The sequence below is a fragment of the Bemisia tabaci genome, chromosome 6 (assembly GCF_918797505.1).
Source record: "Bemisia tabaci chromosome 6, PGI_BMITA_v3".
NCBI classification, from domain to species: Eukaryota; Metazoa; Arthropoda; class Insecta; order Hemiptera; family Aleyrodidae; genus Bemisia; species Bemisia tabaci.
Window position 1 is genome coordinate 5,259,100 of NC_092798.1, and position 19,275 is coordinate 5,278,374.

The window sequence follows — 19,275 nt, forward strand, 5'->3', positions numbered from 1 at the left end:
AAAGTCTCTGCGCCAGCCGAAAAATAATTCTCCTTCATTTTGTGGATACACAATTCTACCTACTTCGATGTGTTGCCAAAATTGCATTCTAATTTGTCTTTCTTGTGTATGCCGTTTGTGTGTGTAAATAAATACTTACAATGAAACTTGTGACATTTTGATGTTGCAGGAAGGATCAGCAGAGGACTCCGGCTCTGAGTCGGACAAAAGCAATGCCTCGGATCAAAGTGGATCGGAGAAAAGTCATTCGGTCGAAAGCAATAATGAAAATGAGAACGACTCGGGCAGTGGGAGTGAAAGCGAATCGGACAAGAGCACTCATAACTCACCTCCGAGTCATAACAGCTCGAAGAACAAGAACGAAGATAGCAGTAATCGAGGATCGGATGATGAAAGCAACGATGGTTCAGAGAATGAATCTAAATCCGAGGCTTCATCTGCTGAAGAGCAGTCAGGCTCTGGAAGGTAAATTTTGTTGGTTCATTCCTTCTCTTTCTTTTCTCTTCTCTTTGAATGTATTTGTGCGTGAATTGATTGAAATAAGACCCCTTCAAGATCCTGAAATTGAGATTAAAATGAGGTAGGAGGCTACGCCGATCATAGATCCGGAAGATTGTGTCATCAGTGTAGCATTGAAAATAAATGCAAGAATGGGCTAGTTGTGCTGGTCCCAGAATTGTGTCTTGGTACTTGATTCTTGTAGATTAGCTAAAAATATTAAGATCTGTCCAAACCGCATCTTTCTACGTTCAATATTAGCCGAGATATTGCGTTTTGAAAAGTCCGATTTTTGATGTCATCCACAGCGGTAGTGACACCCTTGGTTTCTTCCCCCTTGCTTTCATCAATCAGGGAAACACACATTTGCACTGGTTACTCACTGTGAAACTCGGATGAGAGCAATTGGTGGAAGAAACCAAGGGTGTCACTACCGCGGTGGATGACGTCAAAAACCCGACTTTTCAAAGGGCGATATCTTGGTCATATTGAATATATGAAGTTGCTTTGGACAGATATTATTTTTAGCTAATCAATAAGAAACAAGCATCAAAACACGATTCTGTGACCCGCGCAACTGACCCATTACGATGGCAGATCTTTTGTTTCATTTCATAACAGAATTCATCCGCTTATTTGGCGTGGACTGTATCATTCAGGTAACTTTGGATTTGCGTGGTGGCCTCTTGAAGAAGTTTTCTTTCATAAAGGTATCCTTAAGGAAGGATATACCGATGTAAAATGTATATATCAACCTGAGCTTTTTCGCAACACTATCAGGCTTTCTAGTGCCTTCTATATGACTGGTTGTAACAAAGTGCGAGGTTAGAGGTGCAAAGTTCAGCCTTTAGAGGAAAAATATAGCCCTCTATGTTTAAAAGATCTACATGCAGGGACAACACAGGGACAAAAGCAGGTGGGTAGCATGTGCATTTAGAAGTGGAGCCATCATGGTCAGTCATTGTCAAATGTCAAAATTGACCACTCCAATGTCTTCAGCCATAAATAGACATACATACTTTTATTTTGGTCCAAACATATTTGCAAACCTAAATCCTGCCTTTTTCTCAGCCTCTCATATATTTCGAGCTTGTCTTAGAATTATAAAAAAAATTTTTTTCTGTGTATGAAGTTTTCTTCATTTTTAATTCTTAATGTATATTTTTGCCCTCTTAGTGAGTCAAATTCTGCTTCATCACCGAGTTCTTCAAAAACAACCCCTCAAAAAGGTTCTTCTAATTCTCGGAATTCTCGAAACCAAAAAAAGCAGGTAAGTCTCAGCTGTTTTTCCTGTTTTTGTCAGTCAGGAGTTCTTCGTAACCTGATTTGTCGCAATTGCTTTTGTAAATTACTTTATGCTTCATCTTCTGAATATTCAAAAGTATCCTACTCTACAAAAAATATTTGAATATTATGAAGGCAAAGTCAGAAAAAAAATGTCTAAGTCTTATCAATCTGTATAATAGCTCACAAGTTATGTGGGTAGGTAGACAATTTTCAAATTCATGAGACTCATTTTTTTTTTTAAAAAAAAAAAAAAAAAGAAAAAATCTTCTCACCAAGATCGTGAGAGTATTTTAGACCTCTGCGACATGAATTAATTTTGGCCCTTAGATTCTGAGATACACAAATCTATGTTGTGTCTTTTGAAAAAACATCGAGTCCGAATTTTTTTCGGCAATTTTAAAAATGTTGGTAATCATTTTTTCAAAAAAGACAACTGATAAAAATTTGCAGCACCATACCATAGTGGAACAATTCAATTTTTGAAAAGACTTAAAGTGCATCGCTGCAAATATTTAATATCGTGGCATAGTGTTAACACTGTTAAAAAAATGATGACTGCTTCCCGAATACTTTGCTGTACCTCCTCTGTAGTGATTGACCCTTGAGGAAAAACATTAAAAACCTGATTTTTTCTCTCTTACTGTTAAATTCTAATGAGTGATTTTTTCCCCATCTTTTTATTTGATCAAACCAATTATCACCGTGTGTAATCTCTTTTTTTGTTCTTGATTTTAGTTTTGGGAAGATAATCCGGACGTATATGGAATTAGGAGATCAAGTAGATCTCGCAAAGAACCAGAAAGGTTGAGGATAGAAGAAAGTGATTCAGGTGATCGGCAGAAAACACGAAGTAGGGGATCCTCCAAAAAAACAAAACTGTAAGTTTCTCAAATACTTTAAGATCCTCCCCTCATTCATCCATTTTTAGTTAAAAAAACTACAGCAGGTTTACTATTAGGAAATCATGAAAATTTCAAGTCTGTTACTTCCAGAATAATTTTTTTGTTTTGTTTTTTAGAAATAGCTCTTCTCTAAATAACCTAATAATAATGCCTTGCTTGAGTAAATAGAAACCATCATGTGTAGATGATATTGCAATCCTCTCTTGGATGAATTTACTCCTGAATTGCAGAGTTATCCTGCACAAGGGCGTATTGTACTATCGACGAATTTAGTTTTGCGCAGAGTCTCTGGTGACTATTTAGCGACGGCGCGGCGCGGCGCGTTGCCTGATAACGCTCTCATGAAGACGCACGCGTTCCTCTGTGAGTGCGTAGTCACTAACACAGACGCACATGAAACACACACAGACATTTTCACTCATTCACCGTGAGAATTTACGTTTTTGGCTCTTTGGAATGTAAACAAAGATTCGTAATGACGTATCGCGCATCGAATCCAATTCTCACTTGCCTCTACTTGTTCTTGTGACTAGAGCAAGGAAAAAAGGACCTTATTCCAAATCGGTCATTTTCAACCTTTCAAGCCTGATCTTCGAAATATTTTCAAAGTTGATAGAGGATTACCTCCCGAGTCTAAAACAATGACGATTTTTTAAATCGGGCAATCAAGGGGGAGGTGGAGGGGGGGGGAGTCAAAGTAAAAAATGTAAACTCGCATATCTCGCTAATGGTTTGTTGTAAAGAGATGAGCTTGGTCTCAAAATGTAGAGAAAACCACCAGCTTTCAGGCAATGTTTAAAAAATTGGTCAATTTTGAAAATTTCATCCATTGCTGCCGCCTTGCCGTATCTCAAATTTTCTTATTTTCAGCTGAGACATTGAAGGAATCGCACAATAAGTAATCAAAATATTTTCTGATGAAAGTAGACCTTTTAAGCTTTAAAACAAGCACAAGTTCATCCTCGGGAAACAAGTTGGAGGAGAGATATGATTTTTCAAAGTGGATGCGGTACACTTGGACCTAATTTGTTCCGAGTCCCAAGATCACCAATGCCCCCAAATTGCGATTACGAATTGCAAGGTTATGCATTTTTACACCCCATTAGCTCATTTCCGAAGAAAATTATTAAAAAAGAACAATATCGAGACACATGAATGTTACAGGACTAGCCTCAGCTGACGCTCGCTGCATCAACCTTAAAAAATCGTGACTCTTTTTCAAATCATTTCTCTAGGATGGACTTAAATTTAAAAAGCTCAAATAGTAGGCTTTTATTAGCAATTACTCTTTTTTTCTCTTATTTCTACCCAGAGAAGCGTTGAAGATAAACATAGATTTTTTTATGATCGAAAACTTTGATTATCCTGTATCCATTGCATATTAATCATTTATCCTGATATTGTCATTTTTGACGAATGATTTTGTCTAGGTGTGACATATAAAGGTACCGCCCCAGCTAAAAATTGAAAATTTGAACTACGGCAACGTGACAGGAATGGATGACATTTTCAAAATGACCCAATTTTGTCACCATTGTCTGAAAGCTTGTGGTTTTCTCTAAATTTTGAGACTAAGATCATCTCTTTACGACAAACCGTTCACGAGATATGCGACTTTGAACATTTATCTTTGCCCCCCCCCCCCTTCCCCGCTATCCGTAATTGCTTGATTTCAAAAATCGTCAGTATTTTGAACTTGGAAAGTGATTCTCTATCGACCCTGAAAGTATTTCGAAGATCAGAGCGAGATTGGAAATGACCGCTTTTAAATAAGGCTTTTTGATGACCGTTTTATCACCCATTCTCCTCCATTTTAATGAAAGAATCCCGAATGAAATGTTCCTGCAATTCTGCGGGAAGTTAATATCGTAATATCATTGACAGATTATTAATTTTACCTTTGCCCCGCATTAAAAAAAAATATCCAGCAAAATTGATGATACTCAGAAACAGCTAGTAATTGCCAGTAGAGGGAGTATAATAGTTAGCAAATTGGAGTAGAAATATAGTGTCATTCAGTCCAGTAGATCAACTTTTCACCCATCTCTCCTCCCAAAATGGCTGATGGGTGAATGTTTCCATTTAATTCATTGTTTTTCCCACTTGTCAGCAAAGCGGAGTAGCAAACTTGGAATCGATGTCTCTCAGTTGCAAGGTTTCAAAATGTTCAGTCTTATTTAATTTTTTCCCTCGGGTGGAAAAAAAGTATGTTGGATCCAAAGTCCAGACTCTTATAGATTGGACAAGAAAAATACTCTTGATTCATAAAATAGTATTACAAAATGACATGTAGGTCCCCCGTTCAAATAGTTTACACCTTTGCGATGCCATGACGAAGTTTTTACTCCTCGCAGATCGGAAATGAGACAAAAATTCAATGATTACAATACATTCAAAATTAGGCGTTGAAAATAAATTTTCCCAAATATTTTGTAGCTATTGCTAGAATAAGTAGACCGTTTCCGAATCGTAAAAAATGAAACGCAGATGGACTCAAAGCTGTCTGTCTTGCATAACTTAGGAGTGCAAATGAGATTTCTCCTTTTTCATCCTCTGACCAAACGTCAGGAAGTTTATGGGTAATCCCAATGCAATTAAGCGCTGAGTTCAATTAGGACTACAGGTAGTTTCTCTCCAACACTTTTAGGAAAACCAAAGTTTTCCTTAAACAAGGGCTGTTTCGAAGAACCAGGCCCGGACAGACCCTAAGGCCGACCTGCCACTACTGTCAAATACGCTCCCACGGCGCGCCGAGTATGCGCCCCTGTGACGCATAGCAAAATAAGAGGAGAACAAAAATTATGATGAAACCTTAAATTTAACTCAAATCAAATTTAAAAAAATATGAGGTATCTAAATGCGATACAACTATTTGTGCTAGATGGATGTCCATTGTCCTTATTGCACATGAAAAATTAAAAGCGCGATGGCGTGAGTCGTGAGGCGTGAATTCGCAATGCTCTGCTCTATGCTGTTAGTCATATCCAAGAGAAAAGTTAAATAGCGAGACCGAATTACGTTTTTCCTACCTTCGGCTGTGTTGCTCACGTAGCCTTTGAAGCACCACGACAAATGAGACAAACGAAATCAACACAATATGGAAATGGAGCAAGGGAGAGGATGGGCGTTGACGACGGCGCAGAGATACGACTATTCATGCTTGATGAATGTCCGTGTTGCATCTGCAAAATTGAAGGCGCAATGACCCGGGGCGTGAACTCGCAACACTCCGCTATATGCTGCCAAATCGGTGTCGCTGAGATTCGGGAGAAAAGTTAAAACAGAGGCCCAAATAGGTCTCTCTATGTCTTCGGCTGTGTTGATACTCGATTTTTTTTTCAGGTCCATGTCCGATTCTTTTTTGGAATGATTTGCAGACCAACATCTAAAGCTCGCGTGAACCGGCCCCGTCCAATCTGCAGGGCAGGTTTTGTTAGTAAGGCTCGAGTCAATTTGACCCGGCTTCAGCATTTAAGGGTTGATGAAAATATCATTAAAATGACTGCACCTCCCTCGCAAATAGTCAGGATTCAACATTGGATCCAAACGAGGCCATTCAGTCTGTGAATTTCAATAAAATTTGGTTATGCAGTCGCAGAAAATTAGGCTCCAATTGTTCCGTCACGTCTGAAAACATTCTTATTTCCAACAAAATGATTGCTGAATGGGACTTCCTGCTATAGATATCTGATGCATTTAATTGATTTGTTCCTATCTCTCTTTTTTTACTTGCCTTACTGGACACCTTAACCTTTGCTAGTTTCAGCACTCTTTTTTCCCTCTCTCTCTCCTTCAAAATTTCACTTTGCACTCACTAGATTGCATGTTTCATTTTCCGATCGAGGAGGCTAATAAGATCTTTCCAGCTGACATGTTTCTTGGGTTCATCATTTTCAGACTTTTAGTGTTTAAAATCAGTATTTTAGGTCATCAGCTCTGCCTCAGTTTCTCTAGAAATAAGGGAGGTTGGATGCGTCTAGAAATAACGGAGCTTCGGTGCGTCTAGTAGCATGTGATTTGTTCTCTTTTTTTTTCGTTATACACAAGTCTGTTAGTTACTTTAACACGTTCAATTTTAAAAATGTTCTCTGTGCTATCAATCACCTTTGATCCTGAAAATAGCGTGAAATTGTGATGATTTGCCAAACTTTTCTGGATCCCCCACCGCGTAAGGGGGGTGCATCCCCTCGGGAAATATCATACTACATCTCCCTTAACCGGCCAAGGGTCTACGCTCTTAGATGTGAGCCAGTCCGTACATGCGAAGAACGTTTAATTTTAATAGGAAACTGGTGTTTGATAGAGATGAATAAGGTCATTTTTGGATCTAGTAACTAAAAATACAAAAGGATACATGTATTTCATGAAAATTATTTGATCTAGGTTCTTCATGGAGGAACTTCCTTTAACTATGTTTGCTGCTAAATCAGAGAATGGCCGTATTTTTTTTTATACCATTGACCAATATTTTCGAAATCCGAATTTTTATACACATGCGTATTTTGGCATCTGAATAAGGTGGTTTTTTTTTTTTTTTTTTGTGTGTTCCAAACTCGATCTTTCGGAAAATTAGTGGGTTGTGGAAAAAACAATAGTCGATTCGGGGTCAGAAACAAAAAAAGATATAGTAGCAAAATTAGCTATCTGAATAAAATGATTTTTTGTCCTTCAGGACTCAAAACAACGGATCAGTTTTATATAGGATTCGTGGGTGGATAATGCCATTTTGACCGGAAAACCTCGTTATCAGAAAAAGGGAGGCATATTTTTTGGACATGCGATATGCGATACTTGTCTGGCAAGTGTCCATGTAACTTTGGCTCCAAAATTCAAGAATAACTTCGGTTTATCTCAATCATGCATTAATTTCCAGAAAATCTTTTCCTAGGAAAATTCATTTTTAAATAATCCCAATTCGCCTGGAAAATGGCAGAGACAGGGACAAACGGAAGTCATACTTGGACCCAGGGCTAAATATTACATGAGAATTCGCTATATTAAAGCATTAACTTTTTTTTCGGTGCATACTTGTGTAATCTTTCATATTCAGCAGCGGACCAGTTTTGCGTCATTTTCAAACTTCCTGCGCGAGAAAGTATATCCTGAATTAAGGAGTTCTTTGGAACAAGGGCGTGTGTTCAAAAAAGTAGTTCCGCGGAAGTCGCATTTGAAAGTTCAGAAGTGTATAGCGCTAATTCTAGCCCATATCTTCGCACGAAATTTAATTAGTTTGAAAGAACAAGTCTTCGAGAGTGTACTTGCAAAAATGGAACATTGTGACTACATTTCTCTATGATCCCTACAAGATAACGTGGATCGTTGTGTAAAAAAAAAAGGGGGGGGGTAGGGCTTTTTAGTACACTATGTATATTTCCTGAAACTAGGAAGAATCCAATTTCAGAAAACGCGTTCTCCCGAAAAAGGGCGGATACCCGCATACGCCTTTGTCCCAAAGAACTCCATGTAACCTTCCGGCGCGGCGTCTAGGAGAGAAAATCAGTTGCACCTCATGAAATTTTAGCTCTATTTTCGAGTGACCGCGGTGTTGCGCTGTCTATCATAGTTTGCATCTATAGATGCTTGTCTGAGAGATATTTTCTTGAAAAAGTAGCAGATTTGTCAATTGTTCATGTGCCTCCGTTTTCCTCGTTGGCATGAGATGAGATAGGTCCAATCAGCACCCGATATCTTTGAAACGCGCCACGCCGCGCTGCGCCTCGTCGCACAGTTTACATTTGATTTGGAGCGGCCTATGCGCAAAACTAAATTCGTCGATGTACAATCGGCCTTCGTTTTAAAAATCAGTCATACAGCATCTGTGTATCTTTGAAAATACATTGTCATGTTTTTATAATGATTTGACGTATTTGTGCAGAATTACATTCCAAATTTTGCAAATTCGCTGTCTCAAAACTATAAATGTGTTTTGCCGTGAACAGATATTTCTCAAAGATGTCCTTTCACTGGTAAACTGCAATTTCTATTTGGTCCAATTGTATTTTTTTCTTCTTTTTCCAGGAACTGGAATTCAGACTCGACAGATTACGATAGTGAGACAGACAAAGAAGAAGTTCCCAAAAGTAAATCAATACGGCAAAGGCCAACAGCCAAAGCAAATGTCAAGAGAAAAGCGCCTGCAAAAGCATCGGCCTCTAGGAGACGCTACAGTCAATCGTCTGATGAATCTAGTTTTGATAGTGATGATGATAGAAGAAAAAGGTAATTTTACCATAAATTATAGGCAGGAGTCATATTGTACGATCAAATTTGTTTATAGTGAAACTTCCTCTGTAAAATGTCATCTTTCGTATTTTTTAGCATTCCAAAGATTATGATATCATCAAAAGGTTACCTCTAATAGCAGATTTGCAGTTGTGTCCAAACTTTTTCATTAAATTCATCCCACACAAACTTTCTTATTAGTAAAGGATCCTCACATAGTTTTTTGTCATGGGAAAACAGGAATTTTGGGGGAACTCTGTAAAAAACACTAGAAAGTCTTAGAGGAAGAAGGGGAGGTGTTTGATTACAATTTGTTTGCCCCATGACATAGGCGGGTGCAGTATGGCGTCGATACTTCAGCAAAATCTGAAATTAACAGTATGAAAAATGACCATAAAGTCCGTTTTTTTTTTTTTTTTTTTTTTGCTTAGTTCAACTATAAATATGTTATCAAACACTTTACATAGAATGACTTTCTTCCATTAACCACCCAATGGTGACGATAAGCGTCTGTGCCCACCTACTTCATCAATCAAATCCAAGATGCCCGAAATAAGAACACTTTTTTCTTTATGCCAGGGAATGTTGGAATTCAACTTATGGAACTAAAAAATTTAAAAATTTGACTACCTTATTGGCAAGTTGCGGAAGATGACTCTTTTTTTGCTATGAAAACTTGAGAAAAATTTAATGAAAATACAGAGAAAATGTTCAAGTAATATTAAAATTTTAAAGTATTAGAGGTAAATTTTTCCTTTATATCTCATTTACAAATTTCTAGTAGATGGTAAATTTCCTTTTTGTCAAATTTTCTATTTAAGACTTCAATGCTACCTTTTCTTCGTTCTTAGAAATTCAAACAGGCGGGCGACAGCTGTCAGTTACAAGGAAGCTAGTGATGACCCAACAGAATCAGAAGATCTAGTTGATGTAGATGTAGAGTATGCTCAAGTCGAAGAGACTCCGACAGAATCTTTTGAAACCATCGAAAAGGTTTTATCAACACGACGTGGAAAGAAAGGAGGTCAGTTGTCTCTTTCATCCTCTTGGAAAGTTTAATATTTTCACTGTTCTCTTCAATTTTGTGCCAAAATACATCGGTATTTCTCTTGAGAAAAGTTTTTTTTCGCCTAACTTTTGTTTTATTTTTCATAGGGAATATTAATTAATGTCACTCTTTGAAAACTGCGGTGACTTTTTTCTCCTTGTGAGATACATTCCGTGAAAATTTCAAACGATGACTTTGATTATGTCTTCTTTTAAAAAATAAAGTAGGTGTAAATAAAACACTGAAACCAAGATACGCATTTCAGCAGTCTCACCATTGCTGTAAAATTCAATGCTTGTCAATGAAATTTAGACTAGGCCCCTGTGAAGCTTTTAAGAGCTCTGAATGAACATTAAGCAGTACCGGAGCATTCTGTAAACTCACTCACTTTTATAACGTGATTTTAAAAAAACCTGGGTCCTTTTTCCAAAATCTGATTACAGCGGGCTCATCTAGGGCCTATTACCTGTCGATTTACGCAAAAATCATGGAAATCGGCCCGGTAGAACGCTCAAACGAACTATGACAAAAAGTATAAATTTACATTGTTTAAATGGGAGAATTCGCAACTTTACCACGTAATATAAAAAAACCTGGGCCATATTTTGAAAATCTGAAAAGAGTTGGCTTATCTAGAGACAATTGCCCGTCGATAGCCGCAAAAATCATGAAAATCGGCCCGGTAGAACGCTGGAACTAAGCGTTACCATTATCAAATAGGATGGGCTGCAATTTTAGTAATGTGAGACAGCCCTCTTCGTATTGATCAGATCAATAATTTTTCCCCTAGGAATAGTCTATAAGTCGCAACCCTTCTCTTAAATTTTTTATCATTCTATATTTGTCTATTGCTAAAATAATGAGGAATATTTTAGCAGTGATCCGATGAGTCCAGGTAAATCTGAAACTAATTTTGCATCGTCAATTTTTTCTCAGTTGTCGGAAATCAAACGACAATATATGCAATTGAAGAGAATGGAGATCCTAATGAAGGCTGTGATCCTGATGATTTAGAAAATACTGAAGTTCAATATTTAATCAAATGGAAAGGCTGGTCGCACATACACAACACTTGGGAGTCGGATGCCACACTCAAAGACCCAAAAGTAAGTATTTCAAACATTTTCTATTCTTCTATTGGACAGTTTTAAAAATTATCTTGCAGTTGAAGTTGGAAAAGTTGATAAATTTTCCGGAAAATTGGTCAACCCAGTAAAGTCAAAGAGGTTAATCAGTTCCACACTGTGTCCTGTTAAAAATTCCGAGAAAAAAAAAATATTTGGAATGTGTAAACAGTCATTCAACTCTGCCTTTAACATTGAGTTTTACAAAGAAATAAAACTTCAAGCTTGTTTTATTGTTCAAACTTGATGCAAGTTGGGGCGTTTCTGTTAAAATCGGTTCAGACCAGCCGGGACATATAAACAGAGCAACATTGCTAAGACTCTGTTGCCCAAAAGAGTTTAAATTCAGGGCAGAACTTCGACAATAGAATTTCGAAAAACAGCATGGTGTAGTTTTGCTGGTTGCAAAGAATAAACTTATGATTTTGCCATGTTTTTTTTTTTTCAGATTAAAGGATATAAGAAAGTAGAGAATTTTCTCAAGCGAGAAGATGAAATAGCTATGTGGAGAAAGCACACTACACCAGAAGATTATGAATATTATGAGTGTCAGCAGGAGCTTCAACAAGAACTTCTTAAGAGTTATAACCAAGTCGAAAGGATTATCGGTGAGTTATCGATCTAATATCTCATATCAATGTAGAACTAAAATCTGTGTCGGCCTGTTACAATAGGTTTCATGAAAAGAATATATTTTGCTCAGAATTATGAAGAATTTTCAGTTCAGTATTATACAGAATTAAATTCCTTAGAATACATGGAGTCGTAATAATGGTGGGAGAGCTGGCGTCACTTTTAAGTATTTTCTAGGTCTCAAATTCCGAGACTCCAGATTCACGCCGGGTCACTTTTTCGATACAATTGATTAATTTCAATACTTGGTGCCCCGGCCATCCGATGTAAACAAAGAGGATATGAATTATTACAAATTCTACACTGCCATCACCATTTTGGATCGAAAATGTATTGAAAAAGTGACCAAAGCTCAGCGCACACCGGGCTAAGAACTTGTCGACCAATACATGATGCCAGGTCTCCCATTAACATTACGACTCTATGTACACTATGTTAAATTCCTGGTAAAAGTATCGTCAGGCTTCTTTGAACGTTTTTAAATCAGAAACATGTTTATCCTACAAATGCATCAAAAGAACTGATTTACTTTCCAAGCTGATGTTAACCTGTATGGACTGAGCCATGAGAGGTGCTCATCGTGTGGTGGCCCTAAGAAGGGCCGTTGGAAAGGGCAAGCCGGCCAGCTGCATGAGGTCCGCTGGGTGCAGTGCGATGTGAGTCCCGTGTTACTGACGGGCGCGGAGTGTGCAAGTGAGATGAGCTCGCGGCTTACGTAGCCGTGACAGTGTCGAGCTCCAGTCAATGTGCTGCGCTGGTTGGCGCTTGCATCACTTGCATTTTAAAATGGCTTGTCCATCAACAAAAAGACTTTTATCTCAAATTCAGGTTTTATGGATTAAATATTTATAATCAGTTTTCAATAGTGAAATCATTTATGCATTTCAGCAGTGCCAAACGTGTAAAGCTAAATATTTTAACCTGTCCTTTCCTGTTCTGTGTTTTAGCGGAATCATCAGCGAATGGTGCTCATGAATATTTTTTGAAATGGGAATCGCTACCATATTCAGAAGCAACGTGGGAAGATGCCGCTTTGATCGAAAGGAAGTGGCCGAAAAAAATAGCGGAATTCCGGGAGCGAGAAGATTCAAAACGGACACCATCCAAACTGTGCAAAGCACTGAAAACGAGACCGAAATTTAGAGAAATTATGACGCAGCCCGAGTATATGGGTGGTGATCAAGTTTTAGTTCTTCGAGATTATCAAATGCACGGTCTTAATTGGCTCATACATTCTTGGTGCAAAGAAAATTCCGTTATTTTAGCAGATGAAATGGGTCTGGGAAAAACAATCCAGGTAAGATTCTAACTTGATTTCTCTTCTGTTCATCAGATTTTGGGTCAGTCAAGCATCCCTTGTACATCTTTTATTTCAAAATTCTGCCCAGTTTTGAGCTAAGAAAGTGAGCTAGCTCTTTTAACACCTATCATCTGGTCCGATTAATTCTGAAGAATACATTCACAGCTCAAGTTTGAAGAATTCAATATTTTTAAGCCTAAATAAGCTATCCTGAAATCAGTATTCAGGGTTGCCACAGTCAAGGAATACTGGGAAAACCGAAAAATGTCAGGGAAAAATTGTTCTTCTTTTGCTTCCTAGAATGGGTTTGACGTTTTGCACAGCAATTTTTTTCTGAAAACTTGCAAATTATGTCTTTTTAATCATCCAGCATATCTTCAATTGTCAGGGAATTTTACCAGAATGTGTCGGAGAAATCAGGAAAATTTTAGGGAATTCATTTCCTAAACTCTGCGGCAACCTCAAATCTTCTCTTTCACTTTTTTCGTCCGACAGCAAATTAATCTGTATAAACGTCAGTTTGGCCCAAATAGCCCTAAATTGGTCTTAATTCACCTAAAACTACATAGTGAGCCATAAGGGGCTCCTTTGTATCGGTTAATGCTTATTTAAAATTTTTATTTGTTTCAGACCATTTGTAGTTTATATTACCTTTTCCATGCATATCAAGTGTATGGACCGTTTCTAGTAGTTGTTCCTCTTTCCACAATGACATCATGGCAGCGAGAATTCCAGCTCTGGGCGCCAGAAATGAATGTTGTTACATACTTGGGGGATGTGAGCTCCCGAAATATCGTAAGTTGCTCAGCTATAGATCTTTCTTTTGATCCAATATTTAAAGTATGTGTTGGCTAAGTTGTTGAGTAATGTACAACATTTTAACTATATCAAACCTAAACTTCATAAACCTTCGTAATATTCTTTCAGCTTTCAGCCTGAAGCCGCCGGTCGTAACGACCGGTATGGCCTCCGGTGAAAAATAATGCACCGGAGGCCACGCCGGTCGTCCGGCCGGTCGTGTGTTCCTTGAGAATCGGCAACGTTGCGTGACTCGCGCGCAGTCAACCTACAACCTCGAACGGCATGGAATTACTGGTAAGGACTGGTAAAACTGGGTAGGAGACAAACCCAGATACCCCCTAACACCGAGTTTCAGGCGAATCCATCGGCAAAAAGTCGAGGTTGCCAATTGTTGACCATTTTGAACTTTAATCGGCGGCCATTTTGAAAAATTAGGGTTTGTTGAAAAATCCAACGTCGAATTCGTTCTTCTCGGGTCAAAATACCCCCAGATACCGAATTTCAGGTGAATCCATTGGCAAAAAATCGAGTTTGTCAAATTTTCGGCCATTTTGAACTTTGACCGGCCGCCATTTTGAACTTTGACCGGCCGCCATTTTGAAACGGTTTGAGATAATGACTTCGGGTTTGCGCGAAAAAATTTCTTTTTTTATGCTCTTTCGAACGAGGTATCACAAAGGGGGTCTTCCCATTTGAAAAAAAAAGTTAGGGTCCGTAACCCCCCCCCCCCCCCAAGGGGGAGCCCCCAAAATTTTTTTTTGGGGGGGGGTTCAAAAAGTAGCTCCCTTCGATCTAGGAACACCCTCCAAGTTTCAAATCTCTGCCAAAGATAGAGGGGGGGGAGGGGACTTTTCGAACACCCTGTATTTTACCTTTTTACCCCTACCTCCCCCCTCCTAAAAAATTGTTCCCCCTTTTTTAAAATTTATTTTTCAAGTTGTGCCAAATTTTAAATGTCTAAAATTATTATTGAGGTAAAAAACCAACGATTGTAATTATATTCTAACTTAAAACAACAAAAAATAGCGAAAAAGAAAATTAAAGTTGAAAGAGAAAATTCCCCCCCCCCCCCCAATTGTTATTCCCCTTTTTTAATATATTTTTCAAAATGCAGACAATTTCTAAGGTTTGTAACTAATATTAAGCAAAGAAAACAACACTATTGTAATTTTATTGTACTAATAAATACAGATAATACAGATAATAAAGAAAAAGATCCATGAAATGAAAAAAATAAAAAATCCCCCCCAAAAAAAACAAAAAACCAAAAAAAAAAAAATTCAGTAGTGCACTCTCTTGCTGGGGCCATGCCGGTCGTGAGCCATAAGCGTATACACGGCTCCGCCGGTCGCTGGCCTCACAGTAGCCTAGTAATGCGAGCGAGCGGGTCCCGGTCGAAACGACCGGCGTGGCCCCGGCAGAACCCTTCGAGGCCGGTCGATACGACCGGCTTAAAGGTTAGAAAACCTAGCCTGTATTATTTTAATACTAGAAAGTAATCTCTGTTTCACCTTAACCTCTCTTCACTTGAAACAGTAGAATAGCAATAGCTTGATAGATTTGAGGTGCTTTGAAAAATATTACCATTTTATCTCCTGGCGCATCTCATTAGTTGGATACAATACTTTCTCGATCGATGGCTTTTGCCCTTGTTTGCAATAAAAACTGCCACGTCCTGGTCGTAATCTTTCTTAATTCCAAAATAGAGACATTTGGCTGGCTAAATGGGTCCATTGGACAACATTTTGCAATTAGGAACTACCTTTCCTGGCTGAACCGTAAAACTACTTATGTGCACAAGGTTCTAAATGGTTTTTACGTTGTTTCTAAAATGAGTCAGAAATTATTGTTCATAATTGCAAAATTTAATCCCATTATGAACTTATACGCAGAATGTTATTAGTTACTTGAATCAGCACTCCATGTTACAGCAGCTTGTGATTTGGAAATCAGTGGAAAGGTCCCTAATAATTCAACCAAAATTTTTGGATGAACCTTTAAACACTTCAACAAGGTGCACACTTTCAAAAAGTTTCACCTTGAAAGTGTAAGCCCTGTCAACGCGTTTGCAAAATGTACCTAAAAATTTCATCCTTATGCCCCAAAATGGACTACACTTTGCAATCAGGAACTGCTTATTTTGGCTTTCCTACAAAATCACCTATCTACATAGGGAAACTAATGACGAGTTGTTTGTGAATGCCCAAAATTTTAGTTCCGAATTGCAAAATGTATTCCATTTTAAATTAAAGTGCCTTACTGGTTATTGTCTTTTTAAACAATTCATTCTTCATCCTGAATGCTCTCATTATAGCCTTCTGTGTGATTACAGATTCGAGATTATGAGTGGTGTTTCGGCTCCAAGAGGCTCAAGTTCAATGCAATTTTAACTACTTACGAGATCGTGCTGAAAGATAAAGCATTTTTAGGTAGCATAAGTTGGGCTGTGTTAATGGTAGACGAAGCGCATCGTTTGAAAAACGATGACTCGCTTTTGTACAAAGCTCTATTTGAATTCAAGACAAACCATAGGTTATTAATCACTGGTACGCCATTGCAGAACAGTCTGAAAGAACTCTGGGCCCTTCTCCATTTCATCATGCCTGAAAAGTAAGTCCATCTTCTTGCAAACTTTTGGCTCTTCCAAATTCTCTCATTTGACCTTGATTCATGGAATTTCACGGGACTGATGAATCGATCCATTTAATTGCGAAATCAGTTAATTCGAATAGATTGAATCCCTTGAAAGAAGAGGAAGATTGATCCATTAAATTGCCGAATCTGTTAAATTGTGCTCTGATAAATCGAGGCCTTGCCATGGATTGAACTGCTTATCAGAAAAGAGTTTGCACTGAAGCTTATTTTTAGATGAACTTTGTTTGTTGGTCAAGCTTTTTTGGAATCAATGTTGCCACTCATTGACGGCAAAGAAACACTCAAAATTTTGATCAATAATGTTAAAATTTTTCACCAGAAAAGCAGTTAAAGGAATGATGTAAAACTTGGCAGTGCAGACAGATCAGTTTTGATGAACAGCATGGATTAGATCTGTTTTACAACGCCATCCTTTCCTCTAACGACTAGTGAAATTATTTAATTTTTAAACCATTGTCGAAGACTTATACCTAAAATCAATATCATAAGCCCACAGCTTCTATCCACCAGCAATACTGATATCTCTTGATTTACTCTCTTTGGTGTTTTCATTCTTAATCGGACCACAGTGAGCAGAGGAGAACAAAACCACAGCAGCCATTGTCAAATTCCATTGAAAAATGTAGTTTTAAATTGAGAACGAAAGTGTAGGTTCTCTAAAAATTTCAGGGGACATCTTCTGTGACACGATGCTGATTCCCCGAAATTTTCTTAATAATCCACTCAACCCTCTCCTTCAAAAATTATATTTTTCAATGGAATTTGGCAATGACTTCTGTAACTTTGTCATTTTCTGTTTAACATAGTATTTTGAGTGATATTAAAAGTATGTTGGAAACGTCAAAATCAATTTAGCTGTCCCACCAAGATAGACGATCTGCCGTCAGGACTCCTTCATTTAGTTTCAATGTTAAAATAAAAAAAAGGAGATCTTTGTTCACGTTAAGCTTCATATCAAACTAGCTGCAGTACTTCATTTAAACTTTAAATTAATTGGTTTGATGTGTTTTTCAGATTTTCTTCATGGGAAGATTTTGAGAAGGAGCATGAAAACGCAGCAAACAAAGGCTATGCAAAGCTCCATAAACAATTAGAACCTTTCATTCTTAGGAGAGTGAAAAAGGATGTAGAAAAATCTTTGCCTGCAAAGGTTTGTTCATTTCAATTTTTTTTCTTTTTAAATTGTTTATTTGTTTTTGTAAATTTTCATATTTTGAATGAAAAAACACCACCAGAAAACTGCTCATGGAAGAAGCTAATGTAGAGTCCAACCAGGAGACCGATTATTGAAAGTCTTTAGCAGCCCGATAAGACATGAAAATGCGATAGATTGCACGGTTAAGATAAATGTTTTGTCTTGGCATGCCAACATAGTTTCTATCATAGGGCTGCAGGCAACTTGAATGTAACCCTATGAAAACCTCGCAATGAGATTTGGTTTTAGTCCAGCGCGAAGCAGAGCGCCGGTTCTTTATTTTCAGTTCTACAAGACCAAATTACCAATGTGAAAAGTCAGGGAATTCGGATTCATTTGTTCAGGAGAAACGTGGCTACGTAAGCAAATTTTTAACCTCAAAGTCTGTAGATGCTTGTAAACATTCCTTAAAAATTAGTTTCAAGCAAACTTTTTTTTTATTGTACCTCTTTGAAAATACATTTCCTTTTTCTGAGTGATGGTAAGCTAATTTTCGTGAGTTTATTTTCATGCATTACCTGCTTTTTCTCAAATATACTCACTTCTTACAATTTTTCTCCAATCCTTTCTTTTTCAGGTGGAACAAATTTTGAGAGTAGAAATGACCTCTATACAAAAACAATATTACAAATGGATCTTAACGAAAAATTACAACGCATTGCGAAAAGGTGCAAAAGGCTCGACCGGGACGTTTTTAAATATAGTGATAGAATTAAAGAAATGCTGCAATCATGCCCTCCTAACCAAGTCGAATCCAGATAGCAGAAGTAATTCGGAAGAATATTTACAGGTAAGATTGTTTATTTTCAAATCCTCTCTTTGTTTTCGTCCATTAATGGACCTGTCAAGCAGAAAAAAACAAAGTCACATTGAGCTGATTTTGAAAAAATCAGGGCGAAAGGCTTTGTGCCCCTCCCTCAAAATTCTGTTTAGAATTATTGTGCCATGCTCAATTAGGACGTTGTATAAACTTCTAGTCATTACCAAATTTCCCTCGTGATTGTGTGGAAGCTTTTTGTAAGGTAGATATTATCGTCCAACTTTTAGATATCCCACATCTAAGTGTGAAATTTCAGGCTTTGTTGTAGATTTAAGTCTTTTTAAAAGCTGATTTTCCAGGATCTCAACTCTAAAAATCCAGATCGTCAGTAAATCAATGTCTAATTTTTTCAGAATCTAATTCGCGGCTCTGGAAAATTGGTGCTTCTAGACAAATTGTTGATCCGTCTGAAAGAGACCGGTCACCGTGTCCTCATCTTCTCGCAGATGGTGAGGATGTTGGATATTTTAGCCGAATACTTGCAGATGCGACACTTCCCGTTCCAACGGTTGGACGGAGGCATCAAGGGAGAGATCAGGAGACAGGCATTGGATCATTTCAATGCTGAGAACTCAAACGATTTTTGTTTTTTACTGTCGACTCGAGCGGGTGGATTAGGAATCAATTTAGCGACGGCAGACACTGTGATTATTTTCGACTCTGATTGGAACCCGCAAAATGATCTCCAAGCTCAAGCCCGAGCTCACAGGATTGGGCAGAAAAACCAGGTATGGATTTTCTTTTTAAACAATTTGAACAAACAGTGAAAGTTTTATGTAAAATGGTTAAA

The 19,275-nt window shown here is 37.8% G+C and overlaps 1 protein-coding gene across 1 annotated transcript in view; it reads left to right on the forward strand.

Annotated features, from left to right (window-relative positions):
* Window positions 1–19,275, forward strand: part of Chd1 (chromodomain-helicase-DNA-binding protein 1) — a 48,427-nt gene that overhangs the window by 10,176 nt on the left and 18,976 nt on the right. The window contains exons 2-14 of the mRNA XM_019053519.2: window positions 170–465; window positions 1,675–1,768; window positions 2,521–2,663; window positions 8,706–8,906; window positions 9,761–9,933; window positions 10,894–11,063; window positions 11,530–11,689; window positions 12,662–13,011; window positions 13,645–13,809; window positions 16,148–16,425; window positions 17,485–17,620; window positions 18,243–18,455; window positions 18,839–19,213. Of these exons, the coding sequence (XP_018909064.2) occupies window positions 170–465; window positions 1,675–1,768; window positions 2,521–2,663; window positions 8,706–8,906; window positions 9,761–9,933; window positions 10,894–11,063; window positions 11,530–11,689; window positions 12,662–13,011; window positions 13,645–13,809; window positions 16,148–16,425; window positions 17,485–17,620; window positions 18,243–18,455; window positions 18,839–19,213 (2,754 nt within the window). The remainder of the gene's footprint in view (window positions 1–169; window positions 466–1,674; window positions 1,769–2,520; window positions 2,664–8,705; window positions 8,907–9,760; window positions 9,934–10,893; window positions 11,064–11,529; window positions 11,690–12,661; window positions 13,012–13,644; window positions 13,810–16,147; window positions 16,426–17,484; window positions 17,621–18,242; window positions 18,456–18,838; window positions 19,214–19,275) is intronic.